The sequence below is a fragment of the Cylas formicarius genome, unplaced genomic scaffold (genome assembly GCF_029955315.1).
Source record: "Cylas formicarius isolate icCylForm1 unplaced genomic scaffold, icCylForm1.1 PGA_scaffold_10__41_contigs__length_53128322, whole genome shotgun sequence".
Classification (NCBI taxonomy): domain Eukaryota; kingdom Metazoa; phylum Arthropoda; class Insecta; order Coleoptera; family Brentidae; genus Cylas; species Cylas formicarius.
The window spans coordinates 22,238,031-22,256,560 of NW_026844214.1; the positions used below are offsets into that span (position 1 = coordinate 22,238,031).

Here is an 18,530-nt window from a genome sequence, read left to right on the forward strand (position 1 = left end):
GAGCGTTTTTCTCATTACAAGATGTCATTGTACAGAACATTGGTTGATGTCCTTAAGAGGAAGATGCATCATTTTTCTTTGCACTGACTAAAAATCCGAAACTAACCAATAGAATCTTGTCTGGTCCTCAGCGAGCAATTAAAGAAAAAGGAAGTGGAACCGGAGTGATAGAAAAAAACTCATTGATGTAAGTGGGAGAATGGGGTGTTATCGTTGCTTAATTTATTATTTACCGATAGAATTGTCACTAAAATCATTTACATATTATTATTTAATGATTCGACAATATTTTCTTTAAACAATCCAACTTCTGAAAAAAATGTGGATATACATATGTACACTGTGTCCTATTTTGGTCTCGACTAAGGGGTATGTCTATTGTTGAGGAAGATAGAGCCTTGCGTTTTCGCAAACCTTTGGTACTTTTTTGTGAAACGAAAGATGACGTTAACAAAATTTGTATGACTTGCTGAATTTTTAAAATCCAAGGCATCTCGGGTATCCTATGAAATGCCGGAAAAGTGAAAAGCGCAATCGATATAGATTTTTACGTAGAACAAAAATAAAGTTTTTTTTAATGGAACACCCTATATCTTATCGGTTAATTTGATTCCGCTTAGTATGAGCTTCTCCAAAATATATAAATGACCTCCCAAAAATATTTTTTTTTAAATTTCATTAAGGTATTTGGTGTAGGCCTTTGAAAAACGATTTATGAAATAGGTAAAATAGTTACCTCATTTATTCCTGACTATACTTACACAATAACTTTTATAATGTGCATAAAGTCAACTTGGATTAATATTAACATTTTATTTGTAACATCTCACATAGCTCTATGACCTATATATTTTTAAAAAAGATAAACCAGAACGAGAACCTAGATATTAAAACAATTATTTGAAATGATAAGAAACATAAAAATTATTCTGTTCAAAATGTCAACCATTTTTTCTAACGCCTACCTACACCTACACTCAGTTTCAATCCTCTCCAAAGCATTCAGAATAACAAGAGGTTGCATTCGCAAACTTGAATGGCTGCTCGGAGCTCCCTGATATTATTGTTTCGATTGACATTTATGTTACTTTTTAAATGTGGCTACAAGAAAGTCTAAAACGCTTGAATCAGAGGACCTCGCAGGCCACCTGTTATGACCATTAGTGCCTATTATAAAATAAAATAATTTTAATAAATCCTTTTTCAATACCTTCATGAAAATATAAAAAAATAATTTTTGTGAGGTCATTTATACAACTAACCCCATACTGTTATATATTTTTGAAAAGCTCATACCAAGCGGAATCAAATTGACCTATAAGATATAAAAGATATAAAGTGTTCCATTAAAAAAAAACTTTTTTTTCAAAAAGACGAAACCATTTATAAAAAAAAACACTACACTAGAGAATTCTAAGCAAAAATCTATATCGGATACGCTTTTCACTTTTCCTTCATAGGATACCCGAGACACGAGGCGTGCTCCATAACTTCAAATTCAAAAAACTTTATTTTAAAAACTAAGCAAGTCATGAAAATTTTGTTAACGTCACCTTTCGCTTCACAAAAAGATTACCAAAGGTTTGCGAAAACGCAAGGCTCTATCTTGACTAACAACGGACATACTCTTCACTCGCGACCAAAATGGGACTGTGTATATATGTGTTTATATTTTTCACCATACGTACCGACTTTCAATACAAAAGATTTTAATTATTTTTTTTGTCTAAACTCTTTTGGTAGTAATAGAATAGAAAAAGTAGAATTGCAAATCTATCAAAATAACATAACTAGTATTTTTTAAATATAACCCCCAATATTTTTTAATTTATTTGAAATAGTATGTTATGCTTCAAGTGCGGTAGACGGCATTTGACTCATGAGTTTTTTTGACACGAGCGGAGCGAGTGTTTCATAAACGAGTGACTTAAAAAGTATAGGTACTGAATGTGTTGCATACTATACTTTTTCTATGACTGTTAGTTTTTGGGTACATTTTCGCAAAACAACACGATTACATTCACTGATATGACCGTCAGAATTGACACACGTCATAATTCAAGGCGTGGGATATATCTACGAAAACATCCGATTGCTCCCAAACCCATTAAATCTCGGAAATGTCCGAAGTGGCTCGGATCCGTGGGAAACGAAACTGACATTGTAAAGTGGCGCTTTCCGCACGTTAGATCGCTGTGTAATTTGGCATTTTACAGACGGGAGTAGAAAATTACATTTTCACTTAGCTATAGGTATGGCGAAAAATATTTACATTTAACCAATATTTTTCAATTCTTGAGAAAAGGAAATATTTTTAATTTTTGTGATATTTAGATCGACAGATAAAGAACACAAACTAATTATTATTTATTTCTAACTTATACGCCAAAATCTCATGACTGTCAAAATAGAAAGACGGTGGATTCCTACTGCCTGGCGATATGCTATTTGATGATCTGAACGTTATAATTGTTTTATTAGATGCTTAGTAGTCGTTATTACCATTAGGGGGAATTTTGCAAAGTTGTGACGTTAATTGTAATTTTGAGTAACGTATAACAAAATTTTGAAACAAATAAGGAAACTGTGTCCAAAGTTATCATCCAATTGTGAAGAACCAATCTCAATTGACTAATTCTTCTATTAAACTTATTCATAGGTATTCTTTTTACATTTTTATATTTACATTTTTACTTATATGTGTAAACGCTTTACTCGTCCAAATCACTAAACTTATTTTTGCCAATATATACATTACTGCATCGCAAAAATTTAACATTAACAAAAATGTTTATTAAATACTAGCATGATACTATTAGTAGGTTTTCAGCAAACACTAGATTGTCGAAATCAAAAATAGTAGGATAGATGAATTCATTTCGCAAAGTAGAAAAAAGAAAAAATATAGTACTACCAGTCACCATCTGATAAAATTTGCCTCACAAAGTGGACCAGCTGGCCGAACCAACTACACTGGGTGGTTACATAAGCGATGCAACTCTAACAAATCGCTAAATTACTTGCAGCAGACAACAACATTTGACGTGTAATTTAGAAATATCAAAAATCGCAAAATATATGACGTCTCCTCAGCCAGGGCAAAATATGAATATGATCGGGGTGTCCTTCCCACACCGCGTAATTCGTAGGACCAGTTAATCTTGTAACTCTTGTCACTTGTACAGTTCTCCGGCGGTAAAAAATATTTTTGCAAGTCAAATAAAATTCACAGTAAGAGAAAATGATCGATCATCGTTATGGTTTCATTAAAAGCCAAAATTTGACGTCTGGTTAAACCAGAAGCGTGAAAAAATTCTAAATTTTATATATCTTCCAAGTTTCAAATCAGCAGTATTGCCAACTTCTTTCTTATTGATTATAGTATTATTTTAGTTGATTAAATTGGATGTACCCAAGAAACAGTGGACTATCGCGCTTCCAATTTTCCAATTTTAAAAAGTTCTACTAATCATAAATTTTTCAGTTCAATTCAGTTTCTGGTGGATTCGCCGGGCACAGGTCGCTCGTCACAGTACTTTGTACTCAACGGCTAACGCACATTGCAATAATTCATATTTATGTTTGACAAATAATGACCGTAAGAACCGTAAAAATGCACACTAACTTGCGCTTTGTTGATTGTCGCTTTAAGGAGTGCTTAAGTTCATAAAAAGGCGACATACAAAATCAAAACTGTGAAATTAAATGTCAGCAGCCACAATGGTTGTGGAGGGTCGCTAGGTCTTATTAGTTGATAGCGAGATTTGAAGTGACAGGTTTTATTGGTTGAAAACGAGATATGTCTAACCATGAATAACCTTTATTAACCCTTGATAAAGAATGAACTTTGCGTTAAAAAGTTAACATTAAAGAAAATTATCACTATCAGCTTCATTACATGCATATAGCCTAAAACGTAAGGACTTTCACTCTGTGTTACAAAAGCTGTTTTATTTGCACTACGTTTATAATATGAATTAGTTTCTGTATTTTGGAAGACGAATATCCAGCTAATAGTTTGAGCATTTTTTTTTAAATGCCCTAAATATTTTAGTCTATGATAAAAAATTATGATAAGATAACAACAATTCGTGGACTTGGTTGATGAGATAACTTGAGTGAAAAAATAACGTATTAATTTTTATATCGACTGAGCAAAACAAGGCATAGCTGAGAAAAAATAGGAAAGCAATTTTCTTACATGGTCAAATTGCAAACATTCTCTATTTTGTGAATTTCAGCGACGCGATCTAATAATGGGTGTTTTTTTTCGATGTATAGAACTTTAAGTTGGCATTGCTGTTCAAGATGGCGACCGATTTAACAGCTGTCAAGTGATTTATTCTCAGTTTGGTTTGGTATATTCATCATGAATTCATCAAGTAAGGCATAGATTCGTCGAATGGGCCCAAAACGAGATTGCCGTTGTTCCCGATTTTCATAAGCAAATTTTGTTTAGCGATGAAGCGCACTTCTGGTTGAATGGCTACGTCAACAAACAAAACTGCCGCATTTGGAGCGAAGCTAATGCTCAAGTGTATGTCGAAACACCGTTACATCCAGAAAAACTGACTGTTTGGTGCGCTTTATGGGCTGGTGCAATCATTGATCCGTACTTCTTCAAAAACGATGATGGCCAGAACGTTACAGTCAATGATGATCGGTATAGAGCTATGATTACTAACTCTTTCATTCCTGAATTGAATAACCATGATGTCCAGGAGATGTGGTTTCAACAAGACTGCGCAACATGTCACACAGCTCGTGCCACAATCTATTTTTTGAAAGACACGTTTGGTGACCGCCTAATTTCACATTTTGAGCCTGTGAATTGGCCTTCAGATCTTGTGATTTAACTCTGCTAGACTACTTTCTGTGGGGCTATGTGAAGTCATTGGTCTATGCAGATAAGCCACAGAGGCTTGACCATTTGGAAGACAACACTCGCCGTGTTATTGCCGATATATGGCCACAAATGTTGGAAAAAGTCATGGAAAATTGGACGTCCAGATTGGACTACATCCGCGCCAGCTGTGGCGGTCATATGCCAGAAATCATATTTAAAATGTAATGCCACAAGATTATCTTTCGGATAAATAAAATTCATGTCAATTGAATAATCCATCATTGTTTTATTGCAACTTAAAGTTCTATACATCGAAAAAAAACACCCCTTATAATGAAAGTTATGAAAAAGGAAATCCCAGTGTTTGTAATATTGTTTACCAACTTAGTTAATAAAGAGGGGTTTTCATGCTCATTTTACAAATAGAATCAACTCTGGTTGCCAGTTTTGCCAATATAATTAACCTATTTGAAATTTTAGCAATTTGGTCATACACGAAAATATATGAAAACGGTGCGTCACGCCGCATGGAAAAATTGAACATTTTATTTTTCGAAAAAATAGTGTCATTTTTTCTTCATAAATATTCAGTCCACGCCCCGCCTCTTGCCTTTGCTATTGGTTCTGAAGACATGTAGATTAATAATCCCGCATATAGCAGTAAGCGAGAGACTTATATTTTTAAATGAAACTGGAGTTTGTGTTTGTCCACGTCCACCTCCTTAATAAAAACTTTCAATAGAATAACATTATCTCACGCAAACTAGGTAAAAAAGAAATTTAACTAAAATCTCAAGTCCCAAAGCAATTCATACATACAAGTCTAGTGCAAAGTCATATCATTTAATGATCATTCAGACAGTTGTGTGACATGTCAGATCACTCAATTTAAAGATGTGATATTACTTAGAGCATGTTACATAAATTTATCCTCCAAGTGAAATGAAAGCATCAAAATGCTAAACTATTTGATCCTCCTATAACAGGATAGGTGACGTCGCTGCCAGGTCTATACTGGCGTTTACCGTCCTTATTCTGCGGCCTCCGATTTTCTGTTCGAGCAACTGCACGTACGATAACAAACATGTATGCTTTGTTGTTCAATTAGCAGCGTCTAGGCGTAATGAAATTTTAGCTATTTCCGAACGCGCTTCGCATAGAATGTGCCGGTCAGCTGTCTTTGACAGATTGGTTTTAGTTTTGTTACTTGTTTGTATCGAATTGGTGTTTGTTATTCGGCCATTTCGTGAAGTAAATTAAAATTATAATGCGGTTGTTATGGACTTGCCCACATTTCATTTTCTGACATGCTTAAGTAGCTACACAATGTGGAGTTATGGGTAAGATACACTTAGTTGGAATTAAAATGTTTTCTCCATATTTTAAGTGTGCAATTCAAGTGGAACTCGATTGTGTGGGCCTATTAGTGTTCGTTTTTTCAACGCTTTTAATAACTAGCTATCCGATAAGGTTTAATTACGTTTTTTCTTTATAAAGTTGAAAGCAATTGACTGAGGAAACTTCATTATTACATTTTTTTTACTAATTTCAATGAGAAATAGTAGCACCATCAAATAGATAAATTGTATTTTTTATTTATTTATTTTTTTTAATTACGCTTATCTATATCTAATCCATAAAACAATTTATCAGAAATTCAACCGACTTGGAGGTTATTTCATATCTGGCACCCGTAAAATTTTCATTGCAAACGTATTTGCGCAGTTACTGTTAATCCGTTATAATGGATTACTATGATGTAAACAATGTGCTGTAAAGTTAGTAACTAAACATTTGTATAGCATAATATGGTGGAATAATACAGGATGTTTGATAAGTATGTATTTGATGAGTATGATTCCTTGAGTGATTTTTAAGAAAAAGCATGTAAGTCGGCATTCACAATATACAGGGTGTTGATTAAAAAAACGAATTTTTCTGATTTTCATTACAAGTGCTCCAGATATTTTGTTGAAATTTGTTTTTCAAAAATAGATAGATGAAATTGTTGACAGCATGTAGATTGTTACAAATACTACATAAAAGCTGTTTTGTATTTCAGTTACCGATTAGTTTAAAACCATGCTTTCTTTATATTTGATTCAATTCCTTCTACTATGTTCCACTCCAACTTTGCAAAGTGAAAATTTGCGCGTCATAGCAAGAAGTCAAACAGCCAGTCTAGAAACCTATGAATCATATTTAGATGCTGTAGTAAATAATTTTCGGGTCCCTGAAAATACTGTTTTTGCGTCATTCAGATTCACTGCTTCAGAACAGGATCTATCCGTTTTTGGTAAGTTTAATTTCTGTTGTTAACATAACCATTTTTGTATCCCCTATGTTCATTTCAGGTTGTTCTACAAGAAATGTTTCACTATATATGAAGTATGGTTCACCTCCAGTAATAAATCCAGATGGGTCTCCATTTCCGGATGACTTTAAGAACATCACCCGTCCAGAAATATACAATTTGGAGTTTTTTACAAACAGAAAGGAACATTATATTAACATTAGTGCTCCAGACCCGGGAATTTATTATGTTGCTAGCTTTTTGTCTTATTCTGATCCACGCTACCGAGCTCTGACACAACAAGGTAAGTTATTTATATTTTTAACATTTAACACTCAAGAACAATTCTACAGAATTTGATTTATCTCAAAAAGTTAGGAGTTATGAAATGTTTATTTAAACATGGTCTCTCGAATAACTTTGAAGCTGAAAATAAATAAATTAAAAAAATTTTAATTGAACATGGTTTGCAAAAGCTATCCTCAGTGTATCAGAGCAAATAGAATGAAGATTCTGAAGCTATTTATTCAATTCATTCAAGATTGCAACATGACTAACTCCATTTCCACTTTGATTAATAACATGTGCATGTGTGTACTTAGTTGTCAATTTGTAAACTGATTCTACAAGTGAGTAATGCCAAGGCCAGTACGAAGAAGCAGCCAAATAAAACCTGATCTATCAATACTCAGCACTTAAAACTTGTACTTGCAAAAGTGTAAAAGAACTATTTCTTAATACCACTTTCACATGTTAACTTACCACTGAAAGCTTAATACTTGTACTTGACAAAGCGCAAATCAGCTATACATTTAAGTGTCTTGGTCATTATTCAGTATTAATTTGGATATACCGGAGACAAAATAAACTTGCACTAACTAAATCGCAAATTATATTTCGTTTCTTAAAAACATAAATTGCAAAGCTAATTTTTAAAAATTTTGAATGTTTGTTTTTAAGACCTACACCTCCAATTGTTCTTAAATTAGGTCACACTAATTTGCGCACAGTAGAAAGACGAGTTTAGTCAATATAATAATTAAACATGAGAAAAAAAATAAAGCCTTATATAGAAGTAAAACCAATGTGCGAATAGATAAGTTGTAATAAATATTTCTCTCTCTACAGTGTGCTACTACAGCATGCTATCAGCTGCTTCTTTTATTTTAATTCCATGCACTTACTCTATTTTTCACAATCCACTGTTGACTTTCGAATTCCAGTCATATTCGAGCATATTTCAACAATTTTTGCAACTTGTTGAATTTTGAGTTTTTTTATGGTCAAGAGCTTTTGAACATATTGAAAATTATAATTTTCACATTTCTAGAAAGCACAGTTTTATGACCACCTATAATTATTTATAACTCTTGAATTAAGAAACTGAAGCTAGCAGTGTTTCCTTGGTACTTTTTTTTTGTACCCAGGGAGATCGAACTACACTTGAATGGGACTCTGCGTGCAAAAGGTGCAATATGCAATTTTTTGTGTGTTTGAAAAGTGAAAATGTTTAAAAGGGGCCCTAAAAAAGTTTTTTTATTATTATTTCGGAAACGGTCTAAGTTAGCTAAATGAAATATAGGCCATAAACACTTTTGATCGCCTCATAAAAGTTACTGCTGACAATATTTTCAAAAATATCAAAAATTTACAATATTTTTACGTCATAATTGTTGCTGAAACAGTTATTATTCTCTGCGATAGTTCCTTGTCAAGTTACTATAATTTATTATGTCTTGCTAAAACCTCAAGTAGCTCCAGCACCAGCTATCTTTTACTCCAAACAAGGGTTTTTTTTTTATTCAGAACTGTTAAAAATTATAATTTTTTTCCATAAATAAAAAATATCTCCCTAAAGACCAAGTTTGGGGACAAAATAAATGGCACTTTTCCTTAGGGACACTCCAGTACCAAATATGAAAATTAAAAATAGTCAAAACATATCATGTGTATGATATTAATGTGTACGACAAAGAAATCCCATCTGCCTGTCTTCCTCTGAATAAAATTTGCCTTATAAATTCGATATTGTATGAAAACCTGTTGTTTACTTTTCTAGGTTTGGGTCAATCATGTTACGCTTCGGTTGAAACCGTGCTTCACGTAAAACAAGCTCCTAATCCCACAATAATAGCAGAAAACCAATATGTGGATGTAACCCTAAATCAAACGGGCACCCGCCATTTTAAATTCTACATTCCGGAGGGAATTGATCACGCATCGATATATATAGACAATTTTATAGTTTCCAAATATGTTAAGTCGGTGAACATCTGGATCCAAGCAAAAAAACCTCCTACACCCGACAGTTATTTGATAGAAAAAGCTATTTTTAGCAATGACTCCGCGTACAATCTAAAGTTGCGAACTGAACCGGAGTCCTGGCATTACATGACGATCGCTACACCTGGCGGCATTCCTGCCGACCTAGAGTTCAATTTTATGATAAAATACTTTTCTAGTCAAATATATTTGCATTCCCGGTTACTGGAAAATGACGACATCATCTTGAATACAACCACAGTTATCAGAACTTATTATAGTAGTAATCTGACTGAAACGCAACCTTATAAACTACATTATTTGGTTAGGGAGTCCAGTTCTGAAAGTTTTTTGTTCTCATTCGAGTTGGAGGACGAGTTCAATTCCAAAGTTCTTGTCCCGATTAACGTATCAAGCGACCATTTTTCCGTTTTGAAGTTCAAATTGCTCGAAGGACACGACATTGGTAAGAATTGTTCACAATAATTTTTTTTCATAAATAATATTAAATATCTTTATTGCTGTAATCGATACTAATAATAACATTGACAAAATTATTTCCCTAATTAAGAGCTAAAAAGTCAAATATCTGGCACAGCCCAAAATTTAGCATCAAATTAATTGAAATTGAAATTGATACTGGACAGACAACGCTTGGAGTGGGAATGGGAGGGAATTTTGCTAGTTTTAGGGTGGACATTCTATAAGAATTAATGAATTTTGCAGGTGGAACACTACAGTATATACTAGCTTTCAGACCAACAATAACTAAAGCCGGCAAGTTTCTGAGATATAGCAATGATCCAGGAGAAGACATAGTCGTCGCTTGTATTAATCACGGCTCCATCGCGGTACCCACTTGGCCTAATCTTTGCGTGTCTAGCAGCGAAACGTCTCAGTCGCAATTACTTCTCAACAGTAGTACATCCAATTCAACCATACTGATACCATATCCGGAATATGGTGTTTGGTACGCCTCGTTCAAACTGTTCAGTGGTGAGTGCGATCCCTGTAATTGTTCCGATTCCTGTCAGAGTGACTACAGTTTGTGCACCGATCAGTGCGAATTGATTTCTATCAATTCGAATGAAGGGGAATATGAAAATTGCATGAGAAACTGTAGTTCAACCGTTATCGCAATGGATGAATGTTCGAGTTGCAATTGCGATGGTCCATGTAAAAAGAACTCGGATATCCACAATGCCAGCGTCGTTTTTGACGTCAGTTCCCGTCCATGTTACTATGGAGATTGCGGGAGGAACGGACGTTGTGTGTTTATGATCTCGGAGGGCACGGTGTACTCCACTTGCTACTGCACTAATAGTTACAGAGGTAAGTTATACGTTTTTTCTTTTAGATGTTTAGTTGTGGCACTGTTATGGTCCTCCTCACTAACTGTGAAAGGACAATTCAATTATTGTCTTCAGTTTATACAAGGTGTTATTGAAATGACATTATATAATTTAATGAACAATATCTCTCGGAATGGAATCCTTGTGTAAAACAGCCTTTGCAGCTTATTTATCGAAATTAACGTGAAATATTTACGGCAAACAGGTTGCGATAATTTACCAACAGTGGGCTGCTTGTAATCCTTATTGTCGAGTTCACAATTTAATGAGACCTCTGGCGGAAAAAAATATTACCATAGGTTGGAAGTAATATGTTTTCATACGAGGTTCATGTCTGCGTTGCATTTTTTATGTTGATATTGTTTTAAAAAACTCGTTTGGTGTAGTTCACCATTCATTTATGGATTCATCACAAAGTTCAATAAAAGCTTATCGATTTCAAATCCAAACACAAAACAAATTGCTCTGTTGATGAATGTCACTCAAGAAATATTAAATAATAATATTATCCTAATAATAATTTTTGATGTAAAATTTTTATTCTTGCAGTGTACCTCGTGTTAGGGCTGGTCAATTGACCACTTCTTAATTGTCTAGTCAAAAAATATTTTAAATAATATCTTTGTAATTGTAGAGCGTTATCTATCATTATTTAATAATAAATTATTATCTGTTTGTGATGTCCGATTTACCTAGAACCTTAAGGAATACCCGACAATGATACTTAGCGATTTGGGGAATCTGAATACAGTGAAGTCGCGATTTAGTGAACATATTGTGGTAAAGCAATTTTACTATTTCGGGGGCGTTCACATTTGCGGGGTTTGAGATTAAAGATAAAATCAAAAAAATAATACATATATATTCTGAAAAAGGAACAAACAACATAAAGTACTATTATATTTAAATGCATACTAAGGTTTATGGAAAAAATATTAAACCAAAAAGTATTTAAAATATGTTTATGTGATATTTTTATGGAACATGCATGAAAAATGGCGTTAGTTTAGGCGGTTTAAACTTTTTCTTTGGGTTGATTTCTACAAGCTGATAAGGTCATTAACAGATTGCATAGCTTGGCTTGATGAAATGAGCTTGTCTTCTATATTTGACATAGTATTGTCATAGTCATCTTTTAATTTTACTTACATTTGCATTAATATTTTGTAAGAGGTCTATAAAACTCTGGTTAGCATTGTGTGCTTCATCATTAAGTAATCATACTTTTAAAACACTTAAGGGGACATTGTTCTCTTCATCATCCAAGTTGATTGTTAAAATATTTCTCCAACATTTCTCTATAACATTTGGTTTTAGCATATTCCAGGCCAAAGCCAAATTTGAAACTGCATCCCTTAAAGTATATGTTTTGCAACATTACACTTAGGTCATAATTTTATTAAATTTTCACATCAATTGCTTTTTGTAAAATCAGCCCACTCACCGGTATCTTTCTTTCAAGTTTAGAACATTTTTATAAATCTCTTTCCATATTAGAACAGCTAGACACTTTTAATGTCTTTGTTTTTTTCTGAACCTCTAAATGTTTGTGATAATCTCTTTAGTATCGGCGCCATTTTCTTTGTTATTGTACATACGATTGACATGGCTATTCCATATTTTTTAGCAAGCAGACCCACAAAGTCACCTTTACTCAGGAATTCTAGAAGTTCACCCTTTTTTCTTTAATTCAAACATTTCTTTCTTGCGACGTGTTTGTTGTGTAAAACCTCACATTTAAACGTACTTATCCGCACTTAACCTGATAGCATGTAAATACACACAAACAATAATCGACAACGTGCAACACGCAAAATCCCCGAGTCGCCGGGGGAATCCCCTAATTATGTATTTCACGACGTGCGTTGCAGTTCATTGTATCGGAGTTTACCGCGATTTAGGGTATAGCAAAGCACAATGATACCATTTATGTGATGAACTGAGGTGGCTTTTACTTGATGAAAATCCATTTATCAAAATAAATAAGAACTAAAAATTCAGACTTTCACGAAATTATATATTTTGACATGACAATTGTTTTGACAACACCGTGTCTTTGTCAAATGTCAACTGATGTCAAATGACATTTGATAAAGACACGGTGTTGTCGAAACAATTGTCATGTCAAAATAGATAATTTCGTGAAAATCTGAACTTTTAGTTCTTATTTATTTTCATTTGTGTGTTCACTCTACAAAAAAAGTTCACTCTATAAAGTTGCAACTTATTACTTTACTACTGCAAGCAATGCGGTTAATGTATCTAGGCCTTTTGCAATATTTAATTGATCCTGAATTTCATATGGAGTGCTTTTAATTTTGCTAGATTAAAAGCATACTGTAAATATGTCTTTTAACTTATCGATTCCTGTAGTAGACCCATTTCAAATTACTTGTTACATTTAATAACACTTTGCCTTCCATGAAACTCCGGCTTTTATATTACACTTTAAATACGAAAAAAATTGATTTTTTCCTAAGATGCTGCTCTTGCTTCACTTTCCACAAACCGCACACCCCAAAAATGATAACAACACCACTAATCATGCTTTATTGTCGGTTATGCAGGTAGAATATGCTGGTCAAATGTTAAAAAGTAACATGTAAACATTAATTTAATAGTATTTAATAGTATTTAATAGTAAAAGGGGCATGTTTATTTACGTTTATCTCCGTTACCATCGGTGAACTAATTGGGGAATCGTCATTCTAGGAAAAAATAGTCCTTTTTATCTGATTTTGACCGAAGAAAATATCGATTCGGTATTACGGCGGGGTTATTATATGATGTAATTTCAATAACACTCTGTATTTGTAAATTAGTTGTGAGGCTAGAACTCAGGTGCTTTGATATTTTTCAAAAGTTAATCAAGTAGAATCAAGAACCACCAGTGTTCCAGTGATTAATAATTTACGTGGGTGTTCGACAATCACAAATTTGGCCTCATTAAATTGAATGGATTTTTTTTCAATTAAGTGACCTGTCGGTAGTTATTGATTAATTGATTAATTTTATGACTTCCGAAGTTTTATTTTTTTAAATAATTTGTCATTTCTATTTTCAGGTTTTGATTGTTCAGACGGATCATTAGCTACACCATACTACCTTGTGGTTATTGGATTTCTGCTCCTTGTGTTTAGCAATTTACTGTTCCTGCCTTCGACATATGTGGCATTTAAACGAAAGTATTATGTAGAAGCTCTTTCCTACTTTTCAGTATTTATCTTTTCGTCTCTGTATCACGCTTGCGACGCGGGCGAAAATATTTTGAGCGTGTGTGTTACGCGATTAAGTACGCTGCAATTTGCCGATTTTTTCTCGGCACTGTATTCCATGTGGCTTACTTTATTGGCCATAGCCGACTTAAATCCGACGTGGTTGTCCGTATTGCAAGTGGCCGGGTCTATCGTGATCGCATTTTTCGTGACCCTCAACAAATTAGCAGTTTGGATATTCCTCATACCCACTTGCCTGGGGATCATCATTATCGGCGTGAACTGGTTCCAGAAATATTGGAAGTTCAAGCAGAGGTTCATTGATAAAATTTATCTGAGGATTAAAATGCCACTGGGCATTTTATCTGTGTTGTTCGGATTGATCATTTTTGGGCTGCTGCAGACGGAAAACAACTATAAATATTTGCACAGTTTGTGGCATATTATGATGGCCGTCGCCACGATGCTGTTGCTGCCAAAGCGGAACACGTTCCAAGTAGAAGTGTTACTTTAAATTAGTGTTACTTCTTTTTCAGAATGGATAGCTATATATATTTTATACACGTTGACAATTTATGATAGTGATATAGTTGTAGGAGGAAGGAAGGAAGGCGAAAAAAAAATTGTTTGGTTCCTCTAATTTATATTTAGCTGAACTCGAATCACAGGTTCATTTCTATTCTGAGTTACATTTGATCTACTTGGTTGTATTAAACTCATTAATTAATTACATGTGGCATTGTCAACTTGGTCCAATATAAGAAATTCAAAAGCTATACAAGGCACTACCTTTGTGATTCTAAAACATCTGCAACAATTTTCAAAATTTTGTCAATATTAAATTCCAAAAGTATATAAATATACTTTGAAATTGATAGGTAACAGCTGTCCCACTAAGAATAGCTCTTTTGGCCGTATTGTCTGCGAGTAAAAAATATTTCCGAAGAGCCCAAAGAAAATCGATGCCAATTATTTTTAATCTCTTAGAACGGCCGCCAGATGTCGCAACTTCTGTGACGAATAAGAAAATGAGATTTTTACAAAATTTTGCCTAGGGTAAAGGTGTTAAATATAGTGTCATGATAGTCTTCGTATGTTTTGCCCTGTCTGCTAAAATTATGTGGTGGTTAAGGTTAGTTTAATTCCGCGTTTTTTTTTTTTAATTTCTCAACTACTTTATTTTTGAAAGGGTGAGTATACCAATTCTTAGAAAATATGAGAACCAAACAGGTAATTTATTTAATGTCATATGAATTAAGCGTCAAAATTACAATTTTGATCATTGATTTATTTGGATGATTTGATTTCTAAATGCCTTTATTAGTTGATGTAATTAGGATACACTGTGAATCATTTCGCAAAACTTTCTTCAAGGTGCGAAACCTAAGCATTAAATGTTCTATTCTTGCCGCAGACTTCAAAATCACCATTTTCAATCGCCTACTTGTTTTGGCGTTAATTATAGCATTTTACATAATATTCAACTAGTATTATCGACATCAAAGTGAATTAGTCATTTATTTCTTATATTTTTTTAGAATAGTCATAGCCAAGGACATTACTGACACTACATCTAAAAATTAGATAGACAATGGCGTATCATTTACTATTAATTACACTTTTTGCAAATGTCTTAGATTAAAAAAATACCAAGGTGCGGTTTTCGCTGAGTTTTTAAATTTTTATTCCTCTCTAATATTAGCTGAAATTACACATACTGTTGGAATTTTTGAAAAAATGCGCAAATGCTCCCCAGGGTCTAGTATTAAATACATCTACGTTCTGCAAGGTAAAATATTCCTATAACCCCATTCGGAGTTATAAACATTTAAATAAAAATATATCTAGCCATCCCCCATTACTCTGTTTTAGTACATATAAGAAATTGGTAAAGAAAAATAGAAATTCGCTAAAGTTAAGATTATGATCCAAAATTTCGTGAAAATGTCATTTCTTATTCGCACTAGCTGTCTCTAGCGGCCGTTCTAGGCATTTTCAAATTATTTCCAACAATTTCTGTTGCTGTCTATGGGGTATGGTATGGTATTGTAGAAAACAGTTTTTAGGATGTAACCTTTTTGGCATTTAATAGAAACAAACTTTACTTTCTCACGGAAAACTGCACATCTTCTTTCATTTTCGGAATACTCCGGTAAATAATTCATGGTGCAATTTGTCCTTTATTAGATTTCTGGCCGTTCGTCTTCAACAGACTAAAAGCAACGTATCTTCTCAATTTCAAGAAGGCATTAGACATTTTGTTTGAAGAATTTACGGTTCGAAAAAGTAGAATATTGACCAACCGTCTAGCTTGTCAACTCCTCCCATATCTGTATTGCGACTTTCAAAAATTTTAGGTTGGGAGGGGGCGGGGATTGAGATTTTTTAATTTATTGCCGCGACAGTAACGTAGTAGATTCGAAGTTGGATGCTGCTGTAACAACTTTATTGTCTTTCCAGTACACGAAAAAGAATGCATTCCGCGTTCTTCTTTGATAGACTTTTTTGACCAATTTTTAGTGGATAATCCTTTAATCTGTTAGCTCTAATAGTACCTGTGGCACAGTATCCTCACACAGAAAGGTGGCCTAGTAACATAGAAGCAAAATAATTCTTGATTTCGAGGAATTTCAGCCAATTCAAGCGTGTTCAATACCACAGGACCACCTAAACCAAATGAATTTGTTTGCTTTTGAGAATTATTTTTTCCCAATGTATATATCAAAACTCAACAGATATTCATTATTAGAGCATATTGCCCATTTTTGGCACATTGCTTTCATTTGACTAGTATAGGCGTTTCTTTGGATATTTACCGTATCCAGACACTAGAAGACCTCCAAAAATGACGAGTAATTCGCTTCTTGTCATGTTCAAAATATTGTTTTTAGGATCAGGAGTTTTGCAACTACAGTTCTGCTGAATATTCAAAAGTAAATTTTGAGTCGAGCATTTACTTCTCTTCGGAGGTGGGGGTTTGTTGGAATTTACTCGAAAGTTGTAAGATGCACCACGAAATAATTCTGCAAGTGGTATATCATCATCAGGATCTTTGTTGGTATGAACAAGAATAGCATCGTAATATGCTTCCTCATCACCTAAGCCTAAGTGGGAAATACTTTCATGATTGTCATTAGACAGTTCACTGTCCATATCAGCCCCATCTGTAGCTTTCAACGTCACTTTTTTCTAAGCAGTCGACAAGCTCAGACAGAGTTAATCTATAAAACAAACGATCGATAAAACAAACGCAACAAAAAAAGCAACATATACTAAATCGTCCACTTTATTTTATATATTCAACCTTATGCTTTAGGTATGTGTGGTAAAGATGTGTTGCAGAATGTATATAAATAAGTACAAGCTCACCCGCCATGGCGACTATTGTATAAACTGAGATCGAATATTTGATTAATGAACTAAAAAATAGACACAAGTTAAGTCTGATAAGAACTTGAACCTTTTTTTCACCTCAGTCTGACAACAAATGATGGCTCTGTAATCAATTAAGGTATGGGTTAATATCAGAAACAACAGCAAATACATGTTAAATAGCTAAATTTTATAAGTAGTTCAAACATAACTCCAGTAGTCTAAGACCTACCACTGTTACCGTTATCTTGCTGTGATTAAATGTGATCAGAAATATTACACCAAACCAATATTTGTATTCTGTAAGCTATGTTCATAAATTGCGGTATACAATTGTAACATAATTATTTTTTAAGGCCGTCATTGATTTTTACCGAACTAAAATGAAATTTTTTTTATGGGAATAACTGAAAGGAATTATTTAAGTGTAGTAAAATCACTGAACCCAGTCGATGCGGTTTTAGAACAATTTAAAAAGTTATTCATATTTGTTTGTTAGTTTGTTAGCTGATACTTGAGACTTGATTGTTTCCTTATATGGAAGTTTTGGTACCGTAATTTTTGTCGTTTAAATTTCTCTGGTTTTCCTTCTTTGTTGGAAAGGCCGCCTTAAAGTGTCTTTTGATGTTATTAGGAAATTGTACCAAAAAGCGCAACTAAGTGAATGTTTATTTTGAAGTTGTTGTTATATCAAAGCGGTTTTGTTGTTATACATTCGATTTTCAAATCATTTGGATGATTTTTAAAGTTGTTCAGTACATTTTTAGTTTAGAAAATATGTAATTTATTAATATGGTAGACAAATTGCTTATGACTGTGGGTTGTGCATATGTAAGTGCAATTTAAGTGTACATTGATAATCATTTTGTTGAACATATTTCATACTTTGGCCAACTCAAGCTTTACACTATATATATATATATATATATATATATATATATATATATATATATATATATATATATATATATATATATATATATATATATATATATATATATATATATATATATATATACATAGTAATTAAAACCCAACAAATTCGTAACTTAATAGGCTTTATTCGTATTAATACAATATTTAAATTTTGAGTTTTTATAATTATTGTACAATTAAATAGTATTTGTAAAACTATTATCTTCTATTCAATTCACCTTCAAGTTAGAATTCTGAAAGTTGATGCGACATTA

At 33.2% G+C, this 18,530-nt stretch overlaps 1 protein-coding gene across 1 annotated transcript; it reads left to right on the plus strand.

The window, feature by feature from the left end:
• The first annotated feature begins 5,979 nt into the window (after nucleotides 1-5,979).
• LOC132703804 (post-GPI attachment to proteins factor 6) lies at nucleotides 5,980-18,255 on the plus strand. Its single transcript, XM_060673288.1, has 6 exons — nucleotides 5,980-6,186; nucleotides 6,909-7,142; nucleotides 7,201-7,443; nucleotides 9,199-9,867; nucleotides 10,128-10,733; nucleotides 13,818-18,255. The coding sequence occupies exons 2-6, from the start codon at nucleotides 6,929-6,931 to the stop codon at nucleotides 14,480-14,482; spliced, it is 2,397 nt and encodes a 798-aa protein (XP_060529271.1). The 5' UTR covers nucleotides 5,980-6,186; nucleotides 6,909-6,928; the 3' UTR covers nucleotides 14,483-18,255.
• The last annotated feature ends 275 nt before the right edge of the window (nucleotides 18,256-18,530 follow it).

Bases quoted from the DNA above. Each gene is read 5' to 3' on its own strand.
- LOC132703804 (XM_060673288.1), top strand. From the start codon at position 6,929: ATGCTTTCTTTATATTTGATTCAATTCCTTCTACTATGTTCCACTCCA. The intron at 7,444-9,198 runs GTAAGTTATTTA...TTACTTTTCTAG, and splicing joins CCGAGCTCTGACACAACAAG to GTTTGGGTCAATCATGTTAC. The intron at 9,868-10,127 runs GTAAGAATTGTT...TGAATTTTGCAG, and splicing joins GCTCGAAGGACACGACATTG to GTGGAACACTACAGTATATA.